This window comes from Falco punctatus, assembly GCF_963210335.1.
Source record: "Falco punctatus genome assembly, chromosome: 12".
In the NCBI taxonomy this organism is placed as follows: Eukaryota; Metazoa; Chordata; class Aves; order Falconiformes; family Falconidae; genus Falco; species Falco punctatus.
In genome coordinates, this window is record NC_137592.1 from 30,852,894 (window position 1) to 30,877,691 (window position 24,798).

Consider the following 24,798-nt stretch of genomic DNA (forward strand, 5'->3'; position numbering starts at 1 on the left):
GAGTGGTGTGTTATTAAAAACCGGGTGCTTGAGTACTGGGTTTGTGAGGTTTGTGAGGTTTGTGAGCTGGAGCGACGGCAAGGGGCAGGCAGGCAAGTCCCTCATGCAGACACCTGGGGCTGGGCATGACTGCCCTGTTGCCAAGCGCAGCTGGTTTGCGTTCATGGGTGTGCTTCAAGTATCTTACTGTAAAGTCCTCCTCGTAACTAGAAGAAGGGCTTGTGTAGCGAAAGCGATGGATAATTTTCTTCCCACATGGGTGGTTGCTTTAATAAAAGATGTAATCTCTTCTTAGAAACTTAGTCTCATTTAGAGGAGAAAACACATCAGTAGTTTTGCTGTTGTGCAGGTGGGTAAAGTGCAGGAATTGTCTGTCTTCATCCCAGTCCCGTGTCTGCGCCTTACCTCTGTAGGAAAGGGGTGGTGAAAAAAAGACCCCTGAAGCAGCCCCTACCCAGAATTTTTTCACAAATAAGGTATTTTCTTTCTTTCTGTCTGGTACATTTGGTGCCTCCCTGATTACTAAATGTTAAACCACTTTCGTCCCCTCGGCTACTGTGTGTTTCATCAGTGCTGGTAGCAGCCAAGAGCTGCTGGCCAGGTGGGGTTCCCATATCGGCTCCTTCCCCACAGCCACGGGAAATGCCAGTTGCAGGGACAGCGTTGTTTGCACGTGGCTTGGGGAAACTCTGACGACTCACCTGGATGCAGGATGAGGATGCAGCTTGTGCTCTGGCCTTCCTCCCCACCACTGTCAAGTTGAAGTGACTCACTCTTCCATCCCACCACTACAAGAGACGTGGGTTTTGGTTAGTCCTAGCCTTGTCATTTGAAGGTTTCAGGAAAAAAAATGTAAGAAACCAGCAGCAAGCCAGCCTGGCAGTACTGTCTGTGCTGAAGGCTTGCCACCCCTCACTGGCTAGGATCTGCACTCCAGTCTGCAGCCACTGACTGCTGGAGAAACGTGTGAGCTCTGACTTTAGTATTAAGGGGAGCAAATTACTACTGGAAGGAAAAATCCTCAAAACCAAAACAGGAATGAGGATAGCACCTGGAAGCGTGTGCTGAACCTGGGTGAGCTGGTCGCGAGACAGCCAAGCTGACCGGGTGGAAGTTGGCAGCTCTGCCTTGTCTGTGCCGGCTGAAGGTCATGCCCTATCTGCTCAAAATGCAAGGACAGATCCATCTAGCTCAAAGTCTGCAAGATGTGACTCTTGGAAAATAAAGGCATCGGGCGTTGCACCTCCGGAGGCACAGCATGGGTGAAGTTGGCTCCTTTGTTTAACATTTTCACCTTGCCGTCAAGATCGTTATAAAACCCCATGTCAAATTAGATGTTGGGATATCCTTATTCCAAATCTATCCCCTCCAAGTGGCTGTTAATTTTTTTTTAAAAAATCAATTTTGTCATCATTCTCCTTGCTCGCCTTTCTCACAGGGAATCCAATCCAACTCCTTCCTCCAGCTTTATTACCAAGTGCCACTACGGGAGGTGATTAAGGCTTTTTTAACTGGCAGCTACAGAAGTATTGCTTTCATTGCACAAAATGTGTGATGGATATCAAGAACACTTTCAACCAGTTGTTTGCCTTGTTTGATTTGTGAGGCACAACTAATGTAATAACATCTTTGCAAATTACATTAATTATGACTTTCCCTTGTGTTATGGAAACAGAAGGAAGAGCTTTTTTAGAATATAACAACAGCAATTTCTCATGTCCCATACTTTGCAATGTTCAAACCAATTATCACGTCAGTAAAAACATGAAAAACAGTTTCACTATTACAGTCATTACTGAGAATGCATGGTTGTATTTGTTGAAAACGTGCTATCTACATTAACACACATCTTTGCAAATGCCAAAAGAATTTACTTAAAAGAATCCTGTATTTTTCAAGCTACCACAATGTTACGAGTAACCACAGTGGTGATAAACAAGTGCACTTGCTTCTGTGGTCATGGCTTAAATCCTGCTTTCAAGATTAATATCTGAATTGGCTTCTGTTGATTGATACAGATTTTACATCTGTATTATCATAAATGAGAGTAAGATTTGGATTAGCAACTGGGAAAACATATTTAAAGCTGGGGAGAAGTTAATATGAGTAAGAGGATGTGTGAGGAGCTGTTTAATACTGCTGGGAGCAGAAAGATCAACTTCCTTCAGTTAATACAAACAGTACATTTGCATCCACATCTTAAGACAGGGACCCAGGAGTGACTAAAGGCTACTGTATAGAATTTTTTGTTGGTGGGATTTTGTCAACGAAGACCACAGGAGAGAGAGGCCCTATAATGATAAGACTAATCTTCTTCCTAGAGAGCTAAAATCCCCCAATCAATGTAATTAAAAGAGTAAAAAGACTCTGCCGCTGTGGTGAGCTGTGCATGTGTCAGAGGCTGTTTTGCCAGCACTGCTCCGCCAGTGGGAGAGCATTTTCCTGTACTTGTAGCTCATTGCAGGAGCCGGGCACTGCATCTGCTCCATCACCCTGAGCGGGGGGTGGCTTGGAGTGGGCAGAGGCTCTGGGGCAAACAGCAAAGTGCTCGTGGTGAGAGCACTGAGTGGCATGTTACACCGTGGGGTATCTGTTCTCAGTGTGATCGCTGGGGCAGGTTTTAGCCTTTCAGCCTGAAGTTCTGCCTAGTAATGAGAAAGACGAGGTCTCGGTCTGCAGTGTCACCCATACTTTAATCTGGCACTGTCTGCCACCAAGGCAGGCGGTCCCGCTGCCCTTCTGCCGCTGTGCTCATCTAGCCCCCATGTTTCACGGCAGCTGCATGCTCACGTCTGCCTGGTACCTGCTCCAGATTGAAGACAAGGATTTGCTCTCAGCCTTTAATTAGGCTGAGGTTCCCATTGAACTCTTTGCTGCGTTAGTCATCCCAAGAAACTTCAAAACAGGGGGATGCTGCTCCAAGCAGGCTCCCACCAAGCCCTGGTGTCCAGTGCACGTGCTCCACTGAAAGTGGCTTCAAAGTGTGCCTTTGGGCATGGCTGGAAGCCTTCACCTGCGCAGCCTGAAGATGGCTAGGTGGAGCTGCTGTACGGTCCCATAACTGGCAGGAAAATTTGGCTGCCCGAAGTCTGCAGCATTACTTTAAATGTGATTAAACATTAAGCCTTGTTTTAGTTATAAAACTTAATGAAACACTGCTACAGAGGTGTTTCAGGAGTCCTGCTGGCCTCCCTTGTACTTCATAAAGTTCCTAAATGATCCTCTGCTTTGTTTTGGTTTAATTCTCATGGGAAAAGCTTACCCTTTTCGGTTTCTTGTAACTCATTAAACACTGGCAGCTGGCACGATGTTGTACCAGACACAGGAAAAGAGCAGGAAAATTCAGAAGAAATGTGACTGAGGATGTGCCCCCCATGGTAACCAGAAAGCAGATCCACATGGCAAAACCATGGGACTTGCATCAGCCTGGTGTTTTCTGGATAAACAAAATGAAGCTAATTTATACCGATGACTAAATTGTGTTTCTTCTGAGTCCAGCCACAAAGTTTTCATTTGCCATCCAATTCAGCACCCTGGATTTGCATGCGTGATATTCCCTGAGGATGGGGGACCCAGCTAACTCACAGCAAGGTCAGCCTTGTTTTCCTCTGCTTACCAGCCCGTCCTTTCACCACCGCACTTACAGCAGTGCTGCTGTCGGTGGGGCTGCGCTGGCACAGCGATGCTGTCATCCACCACCGCGCTGGGGGTTGGGAGCAGGCCTGGTACGCGTCAAGGGTGTTGACGTTATGCCTGATTTGTCACATGCAAGTGATTCTGCCCTGCCCATCCTCGCATCAAAACAGTCTCTTGGAGTGACATTCTGGACTCTTTGTTTAATTCTATCATCCGTGGAAGGAGTAAGCAAAGGAAGCTGGGAGACAGATGTGCGGCTGGTGCAAACACAAGTCCTGATTAGCTCAGCGGAGCTGAACTAGTTACATCAGCAGAAAAAATTTCCCTTTCTTGCCCAGTCAGAAATTGAGACCTGCAGGCTGGCTCACCCGTACCCAGCCGGAGTGCTGTTGTTCGCTCCCAGAAACACAGTTTCTGTGTTTTCAGAAAGGGACAGTGGAGGTGCTTAGCCCCAGGGAAGGGCTGGGGGCTCAGCTGCCCAGCCGACGGTAGCTTGAGTGCCAAGGAGCAACGATGCTCATCAGCCACCTTGCTGGCTGAGGGGTTTCTTCCTGGGCATCTGGGTGGCTCGGTGTGGCAGAGTGCGAGGCGCTGACCCAGTCCCCTTGCGTACAGCAGGGGTGCGCGCTTGTGATGCTGGGAGGTGATGTGTCCCAAAGCCAGGCGCTACAACGCCAGTGTGCACAGACCTGGCGTGGAACTGGCCAGCAAGAGCCTGGGTAGGTGTAAATGCTTACAGCTCATCTGCCCGCTTCTTAGCAGATGCTTTGCTTTTTTATTATAGGGAGTAATAAATAAATAAAAAAACCAGACAAATAAGTATTTTTGTACAATCAGCAACAACATAACATTAGGGACTTCATGAGAACCTGAAAATCTGATTGTAAAAACAGTCAAAGGGGCAACTCCAATGGTTAAAAACTCAGGGCTGTTCTCTGAACTTTCATCTAATTGTTTAAACAAAGACATCAGCTGCAATTGCATCCAGTTTGAGATCATTGCCATAATTAATTTTAATTAAAATGCATTTAATTTAAACCTTGAAATTTTTTTTCACGTTGTTGCGTAGTGCCAATATACATGTGTGACAGAACATCACTCACGTGCAATTTGGCAGCTCAGTGTTGACTCATACAATGCCTGCTAACTTAGCCATGCTTTGAAAATTCAAAATACACTCTTGCAAGTAGGTTGCAGCAAATGCCAATACAATGATTACATAAGGCAGAGGAATCTGCTGTCGTGCATAGCTGCAGTTTTGTGAAATACCACATCACACGTGTCCTCGCATGTGCCAATAGGTTTTTATGGCGTACTGTGGATCAATTTTTCTGTGTCCTTATCAATCTATTCTGTGATGATCCCAGTTTGAGGGGGTGATGCAGGGTGGACAGGGCTTTGATCCAAGCTTCCGAAATCTCTGTAACACTGGCCATTTGACCAGCAAATTTATCTCCTGCTTCCCCAAACTGGAGCCATCCTTAAGCAGCCGCTGGCTCCCAGCAGCTTTCAGCCCTGACTGCTGTGGCACTCGCTTTTGGGAAGCTGTGAAAATCAATGAATACAGCTACAACTGACTTGAGAATCAGAAATATTTGGTATGGTAATAAAAGTGTTCCTGGCAGAACAGTAGAGGCCAGCTTAATAGCTAATTGGCTTTATTCTCACCGAGCGGTATCTATACATTTCTTTGGAAACTGCCTGCGGGGTCAGAGCAAGCGATATTATTCCCCTTCCACCTCATATAAAGCTGACACAGAAATCAGAAAGCAAACAAGTGTACAAAGGGGCGATGCTATTGATTAGCTTATGAAAATACTGTTTGGATTTAGTAGAAAACGAAACAGAAGTATTTCTTTTGCGTTTTTGAAACAAACAGATGTGTAGGCAAAGTAAATTGTTTACTGTACAGATCTCCATAGAAGCAACCCACTGTGTCCAGGTAAGGCTGCAAATAGTATTAATTGAAAAATGTATTGCTTCTCTTCCTGAAATTTTCTGCCACCTTGAATTAGTATTCCTCATGGTAACCGCTTGTCAAGCACACGGCCAATAAATAACATGGGTGGTGTAAACACAGCTATGTGATCAGGAAGTTAAAAAGGGGTTGGCAATGCCTTTTGGAGGGTCTTTCTCTTTCTCAGATGAAGAGGTTTTCCTACCCAAAAACCTCTGAAGTTATCTGTACAAGCCTGTGTTGGCTCAGCCAACAGTTTACCTCTGTTCTGCAGATTTTAGCCACATGAATCATTTCCAGTTCCGCTCTCCTATTGCCTCTGGTTTTCAAAAGGGAGCAGGCGCGATCAAGAATATCCAGCGTTACTATTGTTATTGCTAAACCAAATGAGAATAAAGTTGAAAAAGCTCTTGAATGGCCTCCTGGAAGCCAGTGTTTAACTCCTGGTGTTGGGATGAGAAATGCAGTTTTTTCTACACCCTGGGAAGCATCCAATACTAGTCTGCATCAGAACTGCTGAACAGACTGGACTTTGAGATTGAGCCAGAAGATTAATTCCTACTTTCCTGCCACAACCTCCTTCCTCCTGGAACTGGAAAACGAGCCAAAACCCCCTAAGCAGCGTGTCTGGCCTTTGCTGTTGGCTGCCAGGGCCCTGAGTGCACCCGTTGCCTTGTTCCCGGGGGCCCTGTGTGCCCCGTTCCTGTCCCTGGCTGCTCCTCACTTGCTGGTTGAATGTCCCCATCTACTCGTGGACCCACAATGTGGGGTCACATCTCCCATCACCAAGCTGCTTCCTGGCATGGCCACCTGCCGCCTTCTCTTGGGCAAATTCATCCTCGCTTCCCTTTGTTAAAAAGCTAAAGTTTGGTTCAGATCATTCAGAGTACTTTGTTTTCAGTGTAACTGGGGAACTGGCTAGCGTTTGTCACATAGATATGATCTTTAAAAAAAATGATGCTGGAATTTCGTACAATGGACAGGGTGACCTTTACTCAAATGCTACGGAATTACACACAGGTAGAAAAGTAACCAAGTTCAGGACAAAAGGAGGTGGTGCTCCGTTAAAGAAGTGGTGGACGCTAGGAAGTCTTTCTTAAAGGATGGTGTTTGGATGTAAGATGTTTTTATGGGTTCAAAGGGAAGATGGGAAAGTGCTTGGAGGAGAGACCCTTTGATTACCGCAAGACAAAGTGCACCAGGCTCAGGAAGCCCCTGAGCTGAACCTAAGCAGAGGCTGGGAGAACATTAGGGGGCAGAAGGGCCACACACGCTTGTGCTGCTCCTGCTCTGCCCTGGGTACAGAACGATCCTTGGTTGGAGTGAGTGTGGCCACCTTGGCACCTCATCGGTGGCTTTCAGGAGCAAGACGTAGCCTCTGAATGGTGGTTCACAGGCAGAGCTTACCCCTGGCTGAAGTACTGCCTCTGCAGAGGACAAGTTAATGTGTTTCCACACGTAATGATTGAGTCTTCAAAACAGCAGCGTTTGGGCCAACAGTGCTTCCGCCTTCTCGTGTGGATCCTGGGCAACATGAAGTGGTTTGCTGGTGACTGATTTGGATGGATTGCCTTACTGGTGGCTCAAAGCTTTGGGCATAGGAAAAGTGAATAATAACAAAAATAATTTTTAACTTTATCTGACTGACTTTTTGCTTAAACATTAAGTAAATTTGTCATCTTAATTATTTAGTGATCTTTCAAAGTTAACAGAGCAAAATTACTTATTGTTGGTGGGGGTACTTATAGATCTTTACAATAAAGATCTACAGAAACGCCTAACCCTACATTTCACTATCATTTTATTCATGTGCAATGTTTCTTTATGTTAGAAGTTACACAAAATAAACTTGGTTAGTCTAACTTACCTTTCATGGGTTCCTAGAATAATCAAATGAACCCTTAAGTAAGGGGTAGCAGTTTCTATGCTTCATCCCGACCCACTGGAACTCCCAAGCTCAAGTTGCGGTAAAGAGAGGGAGAACAACAGCATGGTGTCACCCCGCCTCAGCGGTGCCGGCGGAACAGCCTTCGTTTGGTCTGCTTGATGATCCTGTTCTGCGCTTCCAGATCAAATCTGATCTGAGGAAGACATCAGTTCAGAGAGAATTAAATGCAGGTTTTGTTCATCCTGATAATTAATCAATTAAAACTTGCATTTCTGCCAGTCAGCTGAGTTTGTCTGAGGTTTCTCTCTCTTGTGCACCAAGGTGGTCAGAGCCAGAACTGATGTCAAGTATATCAATGTAAAGTGAAACATTAACAATTATTTGCATTTTATTTTGTTTCTCATCAGGTTCCCATCTCCGCACTGCCTCTCTCGGGAGGAGCGTGTGCTCTCCGTGTGGGCTGGAAGTTTTCCTCCACCCCCAGGTTTTGGCCAAGGCAGCTGAGATGGCTGGAGGCCTCGGGCTTTCCTGGAGGAAGGCCAAAAACACAGTTTTATTAATGCAACATCCTTTATGTATGTATTAAATAGAGAAAGATGGATCCTCAGCTATGGCAGAGGCTATCCCCATGCAGATGCCAGAAAGTATGAGTCCCCTGGACAGCTGGAATCAGGTCCAGGCAGCGATCCCTGCCAGCTGTTGCACAGATGTGCCTGTCAGAAGCATTTATCTTTTGGGAAACTCAACAAGCACCATCAGAGAAAGTCCTCCTCTCCTTGCCCAGGGCACAGCCCCTCCAGTGGCCTGTAGTACCAAACTACTGATTTCTAGCTAACTCTCCAAATAATATGAATCTAAACGAGTCCTGGTGATAAAGTGTAGTGATCTATGGAAGTGAATAGAGCCTCAGAGCCTGATCTTGATCTAAGTTACGCTGCTGTAAATCTGGAATGACTTTGAAAAGACTGAAGGAGAAAGGACATGGGAAGCAACACATGGAACAGTCGGAGCCCGCAGGTTTGCCATCAGGATTGCTGGTGCAAGTGCAGGTGCTCTGCGGAGTGGGAGCGGGATGGTGGTCACTTCTCTGCAGATGAGTTATGATGGGTTTTGTAGTAACTGCTCCCGTGACAGGGGAAAAAGACCTCTAAAAGGTTCTCCAGTAACCATGCTGGGAGCTGAGGCTCAGGCTGATGGGGAGAAAAGGTGCTGGAGTCTGAACTTCCCTCTGGTCCCTTCTGCCTCCTTGGAAGGGGCAGAGAAGCCCCCCGGTCGCGCTGGCAGAGGCAGTCCCTGTCACACATGGGGAGCAGGTATACAGGAGGAGCTTTTGACTTTGTGCACCCAACTGCAGACATTCTCACAGGCTCCAGAAAGGAAAGAAATTACTCTGGGGCAAATTCTGTCATCCTAAACCAAGCAGATGCCCAGCGAAATCCTGGAACATTTACTCAAATGAGGATTACTGGGATTGAGCACAGCCATTTCTTACTACTCTTCTTTACCTCGTTGTACCTCCAGATGCTCTAACCTGAATGCAGCCCCCTCTTATGCTGGGCTCCGTGCACACCTATAACAAAGTAGATTTATATTCAATATTTAGACATAATCCTACAGTTAAATTGTATATATGTACAAATATATGCACATATATTCACATATAAAATACATGTGTGTACACGTATATAAATAAATATATATATACACACGTACAATAATCTAAACTTCAAAAACCGAAAAAAGTTTAGAGGTGGAATGCAGTCAGTCACTCGTAGTGTTTCTGAAAGCCTTATGTGAGGATATCCCTGAATATGTAGGACAGTCCAGCTCAGGAACATCAGCTTTGATATTTTGGGTGGCATATAGAGAAAACTTCTCACAGTGATTAAGGAGTTGTAAACTGCTGCTGAGTGATAACCAATGCTACACGCAAATGTGGAAATAGCTTGCAAAGTGTAATGTTCGGTGACAAGTGTTTTGATTACAGTCATTTCAGGGAAGTCTGCTACTTGGCAGCAGTGAGATTGAAGGAATGTTAATTCCACCTTGGATCATCTCACACCTTGGGTCTAGTGGGAGGTAGAGAAAATCTTCCTTTCCTGCATAGCTTTAAGTTTTAGACAATTCTGAATTATTTGGGTTTTTACGGGTGAAAGGAAGATCAGGACATCAAGGCTATTGGAGCCCGTGAAAGCCAGAGTGCAGAACCACCCCTCCAGCAGACCCAGGCGTGGAGGACCCACCACCAGCTCTGCACAACCTGGTGGGCAGCTTCACTGGCTGAACTCTAGCCTTACGCTAGATAAAGCAAAAGAAATCCTGGTCATAACTCCCAGCTTTTTCCCAAGGATGTAGATACAACATTTGTCGTGAAACTATTTTTTCTGAAGACACTGACGATCAGATGGGAGGAAATGCCTTCTGGCAAGGGGCAGATCTGCACAGCAAGCTCAGCGAGACATGGTGTGGGGTCTTCCTCCTCAGCACCAACTCTGTGCGAACCAGCCTCTTAAAAACTGGCTTTGCCTACAGCGTATGCACTGGAGGAGAGTCCATGTCTCCTCCTACCCTGTCCCCTCTCTCACAATGGATGTGGGCTTGGAGGCCCCTCACCGGCCATATCCCCGTTACCAGATGTATTTGCAGTAATGAGCTCTAATTCACTCCTCCCCACCCTGCCAGATTCATACAAGGACAAAACACTTCATTTTTCAAAAGTACAAATGAGAAGTCAGTAACAGAATGCGAGGAATATACATTGCTAATTCCTGATGTTTTAATGAACTCTGTGGTCTCATCCCTGCACTGAACAGCTCCAGCCGAAGCTTAGGGCAATGCCAGGCTCACAACTGAAACTCTTAACAACTTTTTCTGCTGATTCTCTCCATTGCATGTTCAACACAGGCTGGGCTCAGTAAACAAAACAAGGGGTTTCAGGGCTGTCTTTGACTGCTCACCAACATTTTGTCTGCCCAAAAAGGCAGCCAACAATAATAACCTGGGGAAGGAGAGGGAGGAGGACTACGTGAGATGGGCTGAAATTGTCCCTGTGTGGCTGCACGGGGAATAAGACTGAAGAAGCAGCTGCAGGAGGGAAGATGGATGAGGATGAAAGATTGGAGATGCAGAAGCAGCAGGGGCAGATGGAGGAGGATGGACCATCAGGAGGGGGGATGAGGAGTGAGATGCACAACAGCAGCATGCACGGCACAGCTGGAGCCAAAGCCAACCCTGGCTTTGACATTCAGGGGTCCAAAGAACCTCTCTTTCCAAGTGTCACTTTGCTGTGGTCGAACTTTGAAGCCTCTTTTTTTTATCAGGGTTTCCAGTTGAAATAAAGGTGCAGAGTGAAGTTTGGTAACTTTATTTTGCTCCTGTCCTTTGGTCTCTGACTAGAACCAGCCTCAGATGGGGATCAGGACATTTTCTAGACATACGTGCACAGACACACGTGGCCCGGCACAGAATTGCTTTGTGTCCTTTCCACGTTCAGCCCATCCACTATTTTAGCTGCTTTTTTACAGTTTGTAAATTCCCATTCACATTCGGAAACATCCCTGGGGAGCTTCCATCTGCCGCTCACACTTGGATGCCATGGTGATATGTGTCTAAGAGGTGCTACGCTGCACACTGCTGTGCTGGACTGGGACCCGCCAGCCCTGCTCGAGCTGCATCAGGTGCCACAACTACCCAGCTGAAGAGCTGGAGATGCCACTCAAGCATCACAAGGGGCGTTCCCCAGCAGGGTATATTAGCCTGTGTAGAGGGCTACACCACCAGTCCCAAAGGACGTCATTATTAGCTCGACTACCTCAGATACCCAGCAGATCCATGATCAACAGGTTTACTGTTGGCAAGCCAGCTGTTGGTGCTTTGATAGTGAAGTGGATTAAAACCTTGACAATCCATGAGCGATGGGTATTGTGAATGTGCCTAAAAAGACTGGCGTCGAGAGAAAAGGTTTCCTGTACTCAACCAGGACCATTAGTGGCATACGGTTTGCTGGCCGCAATGACTACATGAATATATCAACGAAACAAAATGCTGCGTGATCATTATGCCGGTCTTAATCAGCTGGAAGGCACCTTCCTGAATGCCAAAGAGAAATGCACCAGCTGGTGTTGAAAAGGCTTTCTTCTCTCCAAATAACACCGTAATCAACAGGACATCTGAGTCCAGCGTATTTTCCAAGGCCTCATCCATCTCCTGCTCTGACCCAGGAGGTTATACTCAGTGTCAATGCACTGCAGAGAAACATTCTATGCCATAGCTGGGAGTTTCAACACAGTTGATCCTTCAGACCAGCTCATCCTGCCCAGGCAATGACAGGGTGAAAGAGTATTATTTCTCTGCAGAATAAAGACCATTTCAATCACCCTTCTCTCCCATGCCTTTTGTACTGAGCGATAGCAAGGTCACAGGTTGATACTTTTATCTGCTTGGTATGCCTTCGTTTCATTTCTACACATCAGCCACTCTGAAACAACTGGCAGGAGCCACGCCAGCCCCCAGATGCATGGTGATAAGGATTTCAGTGTTCATTAGCTCAAACAGAAAGTTCAGCAAAAGCGTGGTCTTGGCGGTCAGAGGCAGCACAGAAACCAGCCACAAGGTCTTTGACCATTATCTTTCTAATATTTCCAGCCAGGGAGCCTGCCTGAAATCCTTGACTGGAACAGGCTGGGAGTTTTCCAGCTTGGTGCTGGGATATCATCCATGTGAGAGCGACATTTCTTAGCTTCCTTGAAAAGTTCATTGCGAATCGGTTCGCAGGTACAAAAGCAGCCGTTGCTCTTTGCCTCGTACAAAAACCACCTATCTTGGGTTTCTCTTACCAAGCAACTTCATGCAGGGATGGAGAGCGACTCAGACACAGAACCCTGCAGGACCAGGCTGCAGACCCATGGTTATCAATGCACCTGGAGTCTCAAACCACATGGGCCCTACACAGTGAGGATCGGGAGCTCGGCACTGCTCTCCCGACGGGCTCTTATCATAACAGAAGTCTCTGGAACTGATAGCTTGAGCTGCCTGAGTCAACGCTTCGATACCGGTGATGGCAGAACTCTATGGCAGTCTCTTGAAATGCAAGCGTTGCACAAAGAGCCTCGTGTATAATATATATAAGAAATAGCTATAAGAAATCGGGACTTCTGCTTGTCCTCTCCATAGACCCACTTCTTGCCTTGATTTCTTTTCTTTCTCCTTTATATATTTTTGCAAACACTTTGAACTCAGTAAGAATGAAGCGCCAGTTCCATGTACAATATTTTCTGTCCTGTCCGGAATCCCTTGGATTTCGGGTTAGGGGCAATGGTGGAGAGGCAGGAGAGCCAGCGAGCTATGCACGCACGCCTGAGCTATGCCCTCGCTGCCATCAGAGCCCTCGTCACTGCCATTCCTGTTGCCTCTGGTCCAAAAACCAACTCATCCAGTGCCGAAAGCTGCGAGAGGTAATCTGCGTGTCGTGGTCCTTTCTTCCCCCAGGGGTGGGCAGTGTCTGTTCGCTTGCCTTTGCAGCACACAGGTAGGCTAGAGGAGCTGGTGGGCTGCGCAGTGCCATCCTTGTCCTAGGTGCGCTTGGATTTGTAAACCTCCTGTGCAAAAGGGGATGTTCCCGAGCATCCCGTTAAGCTGTCCTGCCAGCAACAGCCTCGGAAAGCTCGTGCGTGCCTCTCGCTGTCGGGCTGCCCAGCAGCGTGACATCGCCTCAGGCTCACCGGCCCCTGTAAGGTGCATCCCAGCGCATCCAACGGCAGAGCCGGAGCTCTTCTGTGCTGTTCCTAATTCAGCCAAAGCAATGATGGCAGGATGGAAGCGAATCTCTCTGGGGATCATTTCTGAGATGGTGAACCCCAGCCCACCTCTGCAGTGATGAGATGCTGTTCCCCTCCCAGCCCCTCCCTGGATCATCCCACCTATCTATTAGAGGAGATTATAATAACCAGCCACCTCAGCCAGTGTTTTGAAGCTGAACACTCATAAATGCTTAAAGATATCTGGATTAAAGGTAGGCTAAGTAAAAGCTGATATGAGAAGTAAAGCTTATAATGTGCAGTAAGATGAGGGGGTAGCTTTCAGGTTTTTCCTTAGGCTTTAAATCATACCTTTGCTTTGGAATAACAGTGCAAAGCCACAAAACCTTTGTTATTGAGAAGCACCATTTTTACATTGAAATCAAAACAGTTTCTTTAAAACATGCTCAAGCGCTCTTTCAACTGCCAAGTCCTTAGTCAGCTATTTAACCTCAGATCAGAACTTGAACTATTGCCATTTACCTTGAAATTCTGAGCATCGGTATGAAAATAAACCACAAGTAAAATCATTTTAAGTGCTGCGGAACGCAGAGACACAACAAGTTAAAAGGCAATTGTTAAACAAGCAAGTAGTCTCCTAATCATAACAAAAAGAGAGCACCATAACACAAGGTGAAAATAAGCAGAAAGCAAACAGAACACACCATTGATTGAGTCCTTCATTATCTAGGATAGCTTTTAATGGAGGAACCTGCCTATGTGTCATTGCTCTTATCTCTCCAAAGGCAGTATGCACACACTGTAAAAATCAGTCTCTTCATTTTCTGCTTGAAAAGATCATTGTAAAAAAAAAGTGTCAGGGAGTGGAGGTCATGCTGATTTATTGGCAATTAAAACTGCAGGATTTCTGCACTCCTTTCAAAACAAAGTATCTCTGGGTAATTCAGCCTGGCAGATTACATAGTGGGCTATCTACTAAAAGGCATGAATCTTTTTGTTTGTGCACAACAGAAAGAATTGACTTGGTCTTATTTAGGAAATTGCTACTATTTTCTGTAAAGTATTTGCATTACCCGTGAAGGGAGGGAGGCAAGTTATCTCTTAAAAATGCAAGATTCTTTCCAATAGTAAAAATGCTGGGTTTATTCCTCATCCATTCTTGAGGGTAGCAAGGCTACAGATAAACTTCCTCCTGCTTAAGAGTAAATAGATGACGGCGCTAAATATATAATCCAGACACAGGGCTAAGGAAGACCATGTTTGCTTTACTCCATGGCTGATCCATCTGCTCTTGAGTAGGTACTTCTGCATAAGCTTACAAACCAGGCTGCATCGGCCTGGTCTTTTTGTTTTTTCCAGCTGTATCATTGAGAAGTCTGAAAAAAAAGTCACCTTCAAGTGACATAGCTGAACTGGCAATGCATTCGCTATTTTGTTTTGGCAGAACCATCTCAGGCGGGTTTGGTCTTACATCATTTACCGAGCTAGCATCGGCTATACTGCACAACCAGAGGCGAGTATGATTAGTATTCCCACCCAAAGAGTTTCCCACAGTAGGAATAATCTGAAACTCTTTCTGATAAAGAGAACTTCTTAGCTTTGCAAATCGTTTTGGATATCCACCATTGCAGAGTCTTAATGTTTCGATGCTGATTCAACACATGTGTTTCAGTTCTTAGACATGCAATACGTGGTGTGGGAGGCACGCTGCAATCAGCACCGAACACCTTCCCAATCAGTGGTTGCATGGTTGGGAAAGCACCTAATTATTAATTTGCCAGATGATATTGCCTCTAAGACTTCCTTGGTGGTTACCTGCTTGTCTGAGCTCTGGATCTATACTGCAGAGATATTCAGTGCAGAAGAGTGGGTCTCAGGAGATAGGAGTCTTAGGAGGAGCTGTGAAGAGGGAAAGAAAACAGCAGGGAGTGTGTTCAGCCCTTAAACCAAGGTGCTTTGGACCTGCCTGTACACAGCTGTGAGGAGAACAAGAACCTCAGCACCGACTCCCATTTAGGATGTAGCAAGAGATGAAAGAGAGAGCAAACGTGGCGGGTGGCAGGATGGTGGGAGAAGAAATGCTACAAATCACGCAGCGCACGGTAAACCCTCGTGGCTTTGCCTGGGGCGAGGGAAGAGATCAAATGCCAGAGTAGGCTGGTGGTAGGAGAGAGCAAAGTGGGAGACACTCCCAGGCAAAACCCACAAGCAGAAAGCCACGGTGTGGGAGCTGAGTAGGCAGGCACACCAACCTGGAGAAATAGGAAGTCCCTTTGAAGTTAATTCTTCAAATGAGCTGCCAATGCAAATCAGAGATGCCGCTTGCAACAAGGAGTCCTAGAAGGAGCAGGTGTCCAACCAGTGCTGGACCAGCACTTCTCTCGTGGCGTCCCTGAGCAGAAACAGAGGTTAGCCAGAGCCCGTGAACGGCACCGTGTTTTGCTCTTCTGGAGGAGACAGCACTGTGCCTGGGTGGATTAACCTGACCAACGCTTCTTACGCCGGCTTTCTTCAGGGTGATACACCAGCTGTAGGTCACAGGATCAAAGGGCCTGTGGTTTCACGATGCAGAGTGCTGAGGCGCTAGGAGGCCTGGCTGACCCTTCACACCGAAATCCTGCCGCAGTAACTGGGGCTCGTGGCTCTCGTACCACACGTCTGCGCCACCACACCTCCGGCACTTGCCCCTCTGCTTTTTAGCAGCCCCTTCTTGCCCTTACCCGCTCTCCACGCTCTTTGGTTGCACCTGTGAGTGCTGATGGTGCCTTGTGCTTTAGATGACAGCTTGGGTGCAGAGGTGCTGCCAAGGCGCGGGGTGGCACGGGTTGGTCTGGCCAGTACGGCCCTGGGAGCATCCCCACTGCGCCTCTCAGGAGGGGCAGATGGCAGCTGCTGGCAGGCAGGCTTCACCTGCCCAGGGGGTCTGCCCTCCTCCAAACAGGTTTGCGTGACTGTCCCCTGTCATTGAGCACATCCAGGTCAACAAGGCTCCCAAAATGCTCAGGCGCACCTACAGTGCCCGCGGTAGGATCAACCCCTACATGAGCTCTCCCTGCCACATCGAGATGATCCTCACCCAGGGAAAGCCCTATCCCAGGATGCACATATAGATGCCACCCACCATCAACACTGCGCTTTGAAGTAAGAGAGGAGGTCTAAGGATGTTGACCCTGACACGGGAGAGGTAGGAAGGCCTAATTTCTGTCCAGAGTAGAAAAGAAAAAACAACACCGCTTCCTCTTTTGCTTTATTTGCTTGCATTGCACCACCTGGGGCAAGCACAAACCTCCTGGAGCCGTGGCCGTGCCCTGCAGGGAAGGGGACAGCCAGCCCGCAGCAGGAACCGTGCGGGAGCCGGGACGGAGGGCTGCGGTGCCGAGAGCTGCCCGGGCAGAGCGGGCACGGCGTGTCCCTGAGTGGGCAGTCCCTGGAAGGACAGCCCTGGAGCTGGGCCAGGAGGTGCCAGCGGCCTCTGCTGAGTCTGTCTTGGTTCTAAGCAGCAGGTGACAAGGGCAGGGTGGAGGATGCACCTCCTCAGCACCTGCCTGCACCTCTGTAGCCCACCTTCCCCCCCACCCCCTGCCTTAGGGGGCTGCAGGAGGTGCTGCGGACACCCTGGGGTGCTGTGTGGACACCCGCAGTGCAGCGCCGTGACTAACGTCTGCCCCACCTATTGTAAAGGTCTGTGTTGGGAAATAGCTCCATGTCCTTGTCACGGTTATCAGATGAGGCCTGCTTTGCTCGGTGGCCACTTCGCTGTGGGTTTCCTTCAGTAGCTCTGGTGCTTGTCCTGCGTGTGGTAGGAAGCTGAGACGGAGCAAGAGGGAGACCAAGGCCTCCAGCGTGGGACAGGTTAAATTGCAGGAAAGAATGGTTTCATGCCTTCAATCCCGAATTTGGGAGCAAGCAGCTTTCGGGGGTTTTGAACAAAGCAGCCTGGCAGGGCACCCTCCACGCCGTGGCTCTTCAGCTTCTCAGGGGTGAGCAGACGTGCGGCAGGATGACGCCAGTGGCCTCGGCTCTGACACCATTGCTCCCAGCCCTCCACCACCTGCTCCCTCTTGCTCTCACAGAGCGCTCGCAAGATTTAGCAAGCAAAGTGGGTCATGGTAGGGAAGCAGGGATCAAACTTGGTGAGGCCACCAGAGGCAAACACAGGTTCCTCGATCATCCGGCAGCTGCCTGAGTGCTAAGTGGAGGCATCCTGATGCTGTCTGAGGTCCTAGTCAGGAGTCAGCACAGGCAGGGACAGGCACGGGGGGGTGTGAGTGCTCCCATGATGACCCAAAAACCCTAAATGATTTTATGATTCTATGAATAAAAAGGCCTGCAGTGGAGGGCTGTCCCTGCCTGTCCACAAAGGATGCTGTCGTGGTTTAACCCCAGCCAGCAACCGAGCCCCACGTGGCCACTTGCTTGCTCCCTCCCCAGTGGAGAGGATTGGAAGGGTAAAAGTGAGAAAACTTGTGGGTCGAGGTAAAGACAGTTTAATAGATAAAGCAAAAGCTGCGCACGCGAGCAAAGCAAAACAAGGGATTTGCTCACCAGGTCCCATGGCAGTGCTCAGCCACCCCCAGGGCAGCCAGGCTCCAGCACTTGTAACAGAGACTGGGGAAGGCAAACGCCATCGCTCCAAACATCCCCCCCCTTCCTTCTTCCCCCAGCTTATATACTGAGCATGATGCCGTATGGTATGGGATATACCTGTGGCCAGTCCGGGTCAGCTGTCCTGGCCGTGTCCCCTCCCTACTTCTTGTGCCCCCCCAGCCCTCTCGCTGGCAGGGCCAGAGATACCGAAAGGTCCTTGGCTTGGCATAACCATCACCCTGCCACAACCAAACCCATCGGTGTGCTGTCACCTCCCACCGAACCCAAAACACGGCGCTGCACCAGCTCCTACGAAGAAAACTGGCGCTGGTTTTTGTGGGGCTGCTGGGGGCTGTGGCTGGTGCGAAAGCAACCACCCTTGAGGAGCGAGGCCCCCAGCATCTCTGTAACGCTCAGGATGCTGAATCATGTAACTGTGGCATATGCCTGCCCTGTACCTGGTACCGACCTGGCGATGCCCATTTAAAATTCTCTGCACCCCAACCGAGCCGGGCCAGCTCTGGGTCCTCCAACACTGCGCGGAGGAGCTGCGGAGCTGTGACTGTACACGCACACCTGGAAGATGTAGCTCTGCCTGTGGCGCGTTAGCGAGACAAGCATGGCATGAGGCGGAAAGCTGAAGCCTTTCTAGGGGTTGTGCTGGGCTTTCTTTAGTCCCCTGTCCCCAAACACACTGCTGCAGCCACCGGCGACTTCTCAGGCAGCGCGAGTGAAGGTGATGGAGGCTGGCATTGGAGAAAGGGAGTGATGCAGAAGGTGCTTCAGAAAACCTCAGATCCTGGTTACTGCCTTTATTGATACAGGATTGCTGGACTTAAACAATGTATTATGGTTTAAAGCCAAAAAAATCCTAATGTGGGCATGCTGATGAGTAGAGGACAGAGGAAGATAGAGGCGACAACATTTTTCAGGAGGTGTAGAAACATTTTATTTCATTTGAAGTGTTGCGCTACACCCTGGTTTAAATAAAATGTCAGTTCAAAGGCCAAGTTTTATTATTGTTTTTTATTTCCATGATGGGGTGGCAACTTCAGGGCACTTTCAGGCTTTATCTTTTTAGTGCTTTTTTTTTTTTTTGGGTGTCTTTGTTTTTCTTCCACTGAAATATAAAGGGTGAGAGGGTGTAGGTTCCTCCTGAGCTCAGGCTGAGCTTTGGGGGGGGTAGACAGAAACAACCTGTGAGCAGCTCCACTTCCAAGGCCAGGGTGTAAATGCAATAAGGGATGGGAATAGATACCGCCCTCGGTGGCCCGCACCAAGCCTTTCATGTGACACGCTGAAGCCGAAGGGATCCTGGATTCAAACATCTCTCTCCCAGGTCACTGCCCAGCCGGGCAAAAGGCAAAGCAACTCCCCCCGATTCCCACAGGCACCCCCAGCTCCCCCCAGGTGGCCGAGCTGTGGTAGCCAGGCGGGCAAGCTGCGGTGCACGCTGTCTGGGAGGCGGAGGGGTGGGAATTTAGGGAAAAGAGCCTCTTACAGGCAAAGCGCCGCTGGTCCCAGCAGAGGCAGGTCTATTTTTAGTGATTTAGGAATGGAGGGTGCTTTCAGCATTAGATGGCTTTAGTAATGCATAATTAATCCGAGCGTGCTTTTCTTGTCAGCTGGGAGGGTGGGAAGGCCCTGGCTAACTTATGAGGCTGTAAAAAGCAAAGGTTGAACGAATCGTAACGTATCCCATCAGCAGGAATTAGGTAGGAGCAAAATGAAAGTTGTTGGGAGCGATGTATTCTGGTGAAAATTGCAGTCAGACCCTGTTTCTGAAGTGGGTCGTGCACTCCGGCAGGAGCCCCTACGTGCGCGGCTGAGCCTGGCCGCTGCGGCAGGATTCAATCCTCTGATCTTGGGAGAACGTTCTGCTCGCTGTGACGCTGGGCATCTTCACTTGGGGGGAAAAAACCCCAAAACACTAACAAAAACCCAAGAGGTCGTTCTCTGAAATGATGTCGAATAAAAAAATATCCTGATAACTGGCTCCTGCTGATGTGGAGCGGGGCAATTTCCTCGAAAGACGGTCCCATCCTCCCTGATCAATCGCTGCAATCCATCAGGAGGCAGGCAAAAGCTGTGTGGAGGAACCCTCGGAAGGGGGAAAAACTTTTTTTTTCGCCAGATGGGCCTCGACCCCAAATTTCTCTTTGCCAGCCACTTCTTTATTACGCTATAAAACTCCAAGTGTAAAACCCTGCTGAGCAAACAGCGAAGTTCTCGCCCTTGAAAAACCGAACGCTCAAGGCGCGAGTGGAACACAACGTGCTACCAGGCAGAGCAAACACGGCGGCGGCTTCAGTTTTAAGGGGGGGGGGGGGAATAATTAAAGGTTTAATGACTGGGGGCAAATGGCAAAAAGGGGGTAAAGAGGTAAAAAAGCAGAGGCCGGGTGTGTGTGTGTGTGTGTGTGTGTGGAGGGGGGAAGGGGAAGTGAAAGTAAAAGGAGGGGTGATGCTTGAAATGAAAGGGGGGGTGGAAACTTTTTTTAGCCAGCGGGGATGCTCGGGGAGGGATGCGGGGGTGGGAAGCCCCTCGCCTTCCCGTACCGCCCCGGTGGCCCCGCCGCCCCCCCGGGGCCACCGGGGCGGTACGGGAAGGCGGTAGCAGCGTGGGGGGGTGGGGATGGGGGGGGATGGGGATGTTCCCGGTTGCCATGGGGAGGCGGGGAGGGCGGTGCTGCCGCCGCTGCGCAGGGAGCAGCTGCTCCCTGACACATCCCCCCGCTGCCATATTGTGTCCGCGCTGCCGGCCGCACGGCTTCATGACCGCGGTGAGTGGAGCCGCCGCTTCCCCCCCCCCGCCCCCCCTTTTATCCCCACGCTTGTTTTTACTGCTCCCCCCTTTTTATTTCCTTTACTTTTCGCCCTTTTCGGCCGCTTTGAGGGTGGGGGCTTTTTGTTTTTAAGGCGCCGGGAGGGTTGGAGAAGGGAAGGGGAAAGCGCGGCGAGCGGGGCGGCGCGTCCTGCTGTGTTGGGAGGGGGCTGGGGGGGTTCTCCCCCGTCGGGGGTGCTGCCCCCACATGTGGAGGTAGAAAAGCGACCCCCCCCCCTCCGGGGGACAACGCGGCGCTTCCTCCTGACCCTCGTGGGGCGGTGGGCGCGCAGGGTGCGGGGGGACCCCCCCACGCGGCAGCTGTGCCCCCCACCCCCCCAGCTCCTCCCCCGGCGGCTCCGCGGGATTTGCGCGGGTGACCTCCCGCGGCAGCGCAGGCCTGCGCTCCCCAGCGCGGCACGGCCGGACCCCCCAGCCCTTTATTTAAGTCAATAACCACCCCGGGCCTTATTCCCGGGGCCCCCGGGCCCCCAGCCGGGGGAAGCCCCCACGGGCGTGCGGGTCTGCAGAGGTGAGAGGGGAGCGGCAGACGCCTGGTGGGGGTCCCGTATGTTCTGGGGAACCACTGGGAGCACCCCCCGAGCAGGGCTGGGGGGGTGAGGGGGTCTGCGTGTGGCCCTGTGTGGGGTTTTTGGCTTTTACGGGTTTTTTTGGTGGAGTGGGGCAGGGGAGCGGGGGGCTGGTGGGGCAGCAGCAGCCCCCTGCCCGGCCGCCCCGCTTCCGCGCCCGCACGCAACCGCCCTGGCTCTCCCAGTTTCACTGGGAGCGGCAACTGGCTTTTGTTCATCAAGATTTGGGATTGGGACAAGGCCCGCACAAAGAGGAGCGAGGACAAAGAGTAAAAGCAGAACGTGAGGAGTAACCTTGAGCGGGGCCAGGGGACTCACCTTCCCGCCTGGGCGCCGGCCGCGGGCACGGTGTAACGCGGGAACTGCTGGACTGGGCTGGACTGGAACGCTGCGGAGGTAACTAGGTTAGCTGTGTGGCTAACCGTGAAATCAAGACCATTTCATATGTAACATACTACATATAGACACGCGCACACTCTCCGAATGTTGGTAGTGGTGGACTTGCGTTTAGGTGGGCTTTGGAAACGGTCGTGTTGCAATATGTTGCCGTGTGAATCATTTAACTTCTCTTCTCTTTCTTGGTTTGGGGTCTTTTTTCCGCTCCGAGAAGCTGGTGTCGTGCTACATCCGTGCAAGAAAAATGAAGCCGGTGAAGCCGGTGTTGCCTTATGTCAGAAAACTTGGGCTAGTTTGCAGTTGTTTGCGTTTTTTTTTTTCTTAGCAGGTGCCAACTCATGTTTCCCAAGCTCTGCAGAAGGTAGTTGGACACATCAGCTCTGAACTGAAAACTATATAGTGGCAATTAGCACGGCACAGAGATTGGGCTAATGAACTTAGCGCCAGGCTATGTTATTCCCGAGCTCAGCCGCGTGCCGCTGCAGCGGTTCAGCATCTGGGGGGGGGGGGGGGGGGGGGGGGGGGGGGGGGGGGGGGGGGGGGGGGGGGGGGGGGGGGGGGGGGGGGGGGGGGCTCGTCTCCAGCTGCAGAAAACTTGGGTTTTGTAGGGACAGGGAAGAGAAGGTAATTCTCACTTTGTACGAGTTGCCTAAAATATGTGTAGAGCATTTCTGTGTGCTTAATCTTTTTTTATATATTTTTAAATGCACCCATAAACCGAGCGGTGCCGCCATGCAGGGTGCTCCGGCTTGCTGAGCGTGCTGGGGGTGCTGCGCTGCCCCGGGGGAGCTGGAGGCACCGACCCCGTGTCATTGCTTCAGGTGTGCGTTCCCAGCTGGAATAAAACCCAGCGGATGTCTTTGTCGGCAGCGTGGTGACCAGAGGATGGAGTTGTGACCCACTTTGGGTGCTGCTGTTGAGGCTGTGCTGAAGGAGCTCCACAGGGATTGCTCAGCCCAGAAGTAAGATTATTTTTTTTTATCCAAAAGGGACACCAAGCAAGGACCGTGCCACCTCAGCAGCTCCGACCGCCACAGGTTTTCTGCTTGAGGAGCCTTCCCGTGTCCTCTGCGGAGCTCGGGATGGAAGGCACCAGCATGGCCAGCAGCTATCTCAGTGTCGGGACGTGCCAGTCCAGTAAGTAACGGAGCAGACGCAGGGATGTGTGATGGTCCCGTTGGACGAGGAGAAGGCCTGTCTGACGGGCGAGTGTGGTGCCTGGGAGAGAAGACCGAGGCTTAGGGGCACACCAAGCTGATTTTTACCATCTTTGTTAATGACAGGTGCTGCACACTCGGTGCAGTAGATGTGAAAAGGTGACATGTTGAGCAAAGGCACGCTCTTTCGGTGAACGAGGTGGTTTGGTGCCTGAGGATGCTGTGTACGGATTGAGTTGAAACTGGTGAGGAAGCGGTGCAGCTCTTGGGTGGAAATGTTGGTTCCCGTAAGAACAGTGGGTGTTTTTATGCTGGTTTCACCGGGGTTATAATCCCACCTGCCTCCCCCATCATTGCTCCTTGGCTTCTCGTCACTGTGCTTGAAAGCAGCTGCTATTTATGAAATACCCCAGGCGCTCAGAAGACTTTTTCCAAATGCAGGTTCATGTTATCACATCGGAACAAACCGGGCAGCAGGATTGTAGCCGGCGGGGTGACAGCATAGGGGAGCTGGGAGGGGTGGTGGCGTGTCCGCAGCCACTGCTGCTGTGCACCCCTTACGATGTTTCCTTCAACGGGGTGGCCTTAAGGCACCACTGCGGTGCCGAATGAGCTGGGGGGAACGCAGCTTTCCTCTGCTGGCTGTAAATCAGTAAAAAGCAGCTTTTAGTCCTCGTTAGGTGGAGGCTGTCAGCGGTGCATACCTTTTAGCCCAGGTGGAAATTCTGTCTGTTTTGTTCCATTTTTGCTCCGCAAGTTTTCTTGTTGTGGCTGTTGCTGTTCCCTCCCCTCCTGTTAATGAGGTGTGTGGCGTGTAAGCTCAGATACCGGTGCCACTGCGTTGATTGTAACTTTCTGGAGGGAAGTAGATGGAGGCGGCGAGCGGCTCATCCCGGCGCGTGTGCCTGGCCGCTCGGCAGCTGAAATGGTGTTGGGCAACTTCCTGCACCGCGGCGCTGCTGTCAGCGGCGTTCGGTGACTCACATCAGCACGCGGCTTCGTCTCTCAGCGGCTGCGAGCCCTGTCCGCATCCCGGCGCAGCCACCGAGAGGGTCGGTGAGGGCGCACATGGCGTGTCTCTTCCTGGCTCCAGCAGCTTCCTTGGCTCCCAGAGGAGACACACGTAAAACAAGAAAACCCTGAAATGCCGCTTCGCTTTTTTTCTGGCTGGACCTTTGTATGATTGGTATTTATTCTTTCCCTGTCACGTTCCATGTGGCTTCTGACTTGGTGCACGCTGCGTGACGATGAGCTCTCCATCCCATCCTCACCATGCTGGGTAAAAGCACACGGTGATGCTCTGGGTACTTGCACAATACAGTCAAAGTCAGCAGGCGGGAGACAGCTCGCCCGTGCTCCGGGAATAGATCGTGTCATACAGAAGGAGTCCTGCCTGACGCCAGCCAGCGTCTTTGTGACCCCAGGTACTCGGCCTCCTCCCTGTAGAACGTTACGGCTGCGGCAGCGTGAGGGTTGGTCGCACTCGCCTTCGGAGAGCGCGGCTGAGGGCTCCTCAGTGCCGCGTGCCTGCAGGTCTGCCTGGGGGGCAACCGGCATCCCAGCTGCCGTGCCCGGGGTGGGAATACCCCGTCACCGCATGGCTCCTCGCGTGCCAGGGCCATCTTCAGAGAAGCCTGGAATCTGTGCAGATAAGAAGACTTATACCAAAAGTCAACAATGTGGATTTTGACTTTTTTTCTTTTTCCGCTAACGTGTTCCAGCGTTTTTTCTGTTCTGTCCAAATGAGACTCGGAGCTCCCTACTTTTCCCCTCAAGGGTTAGGGTATCTTAGGGGCTCCGTTAAATTGGCTACTGCAGAAATCCACCCCCAGCCCTGCTCTCCTGCACCCTCTGTAAGGATTAGATTACAAACTGGGAATGTTTTCACCCAGTTCCTGCCGGCAGAAAATCCTTACAGGATTTCCTTCAAACGCAGCACTGGGCTGAGATCCTCCAGCCATGGCACATAGGGCCGGGTGCTGGCTGTCCCCTCCGGCCAGCGACAAGC

General features: G+C 50.4%; 2 protein-coding genes across 6 annotated transcripts in view; both read left to right on the plus strand.

Annotated features, from left to right (window-relative positions):
* The window catches only part of LOC308071917 (uncharacterized protein), a 79,084-nt gene extending 58,942 nt beyond the window's left edge, over positions 1-20,142 (plus strand). Inside the window, exon 3 of one of the 5 annotated variants that reach the window (XR_013931372.1) lies at positions 1-20,141. This exon is cut by the window's left edge and continues 7,764 nt beyond it. Coding sequence is in view for 1 of the 5 variants with exons in the window: in XM_080408034.1 (XP_080264160.1) it covers positions 7,889-7,985 (97 nt within the window). In the remaining 4 variants the exon portion in view is untranslated. The other 4 variants (XR_013931373.1, XR_013931374.1, XM_080408032.1 and 1 more) reach the window with 4 other exon arrangements.
* Positions 20,143-20,460: 318 nt separating this feature from the next.
* The window catches only part of FOXN2 (forkhead box N2), a 34,295-nt gene continuing 29,957 nt past the window's right edge, over positions 20,461-24,798 (plus strand). Inside the window, 1 exon segment of the mRNA XM_080408675.1 lies at positions 20,461-20,606. The gene's annotated coding sequence lies outside the window, so the exon portion shown is untranslated.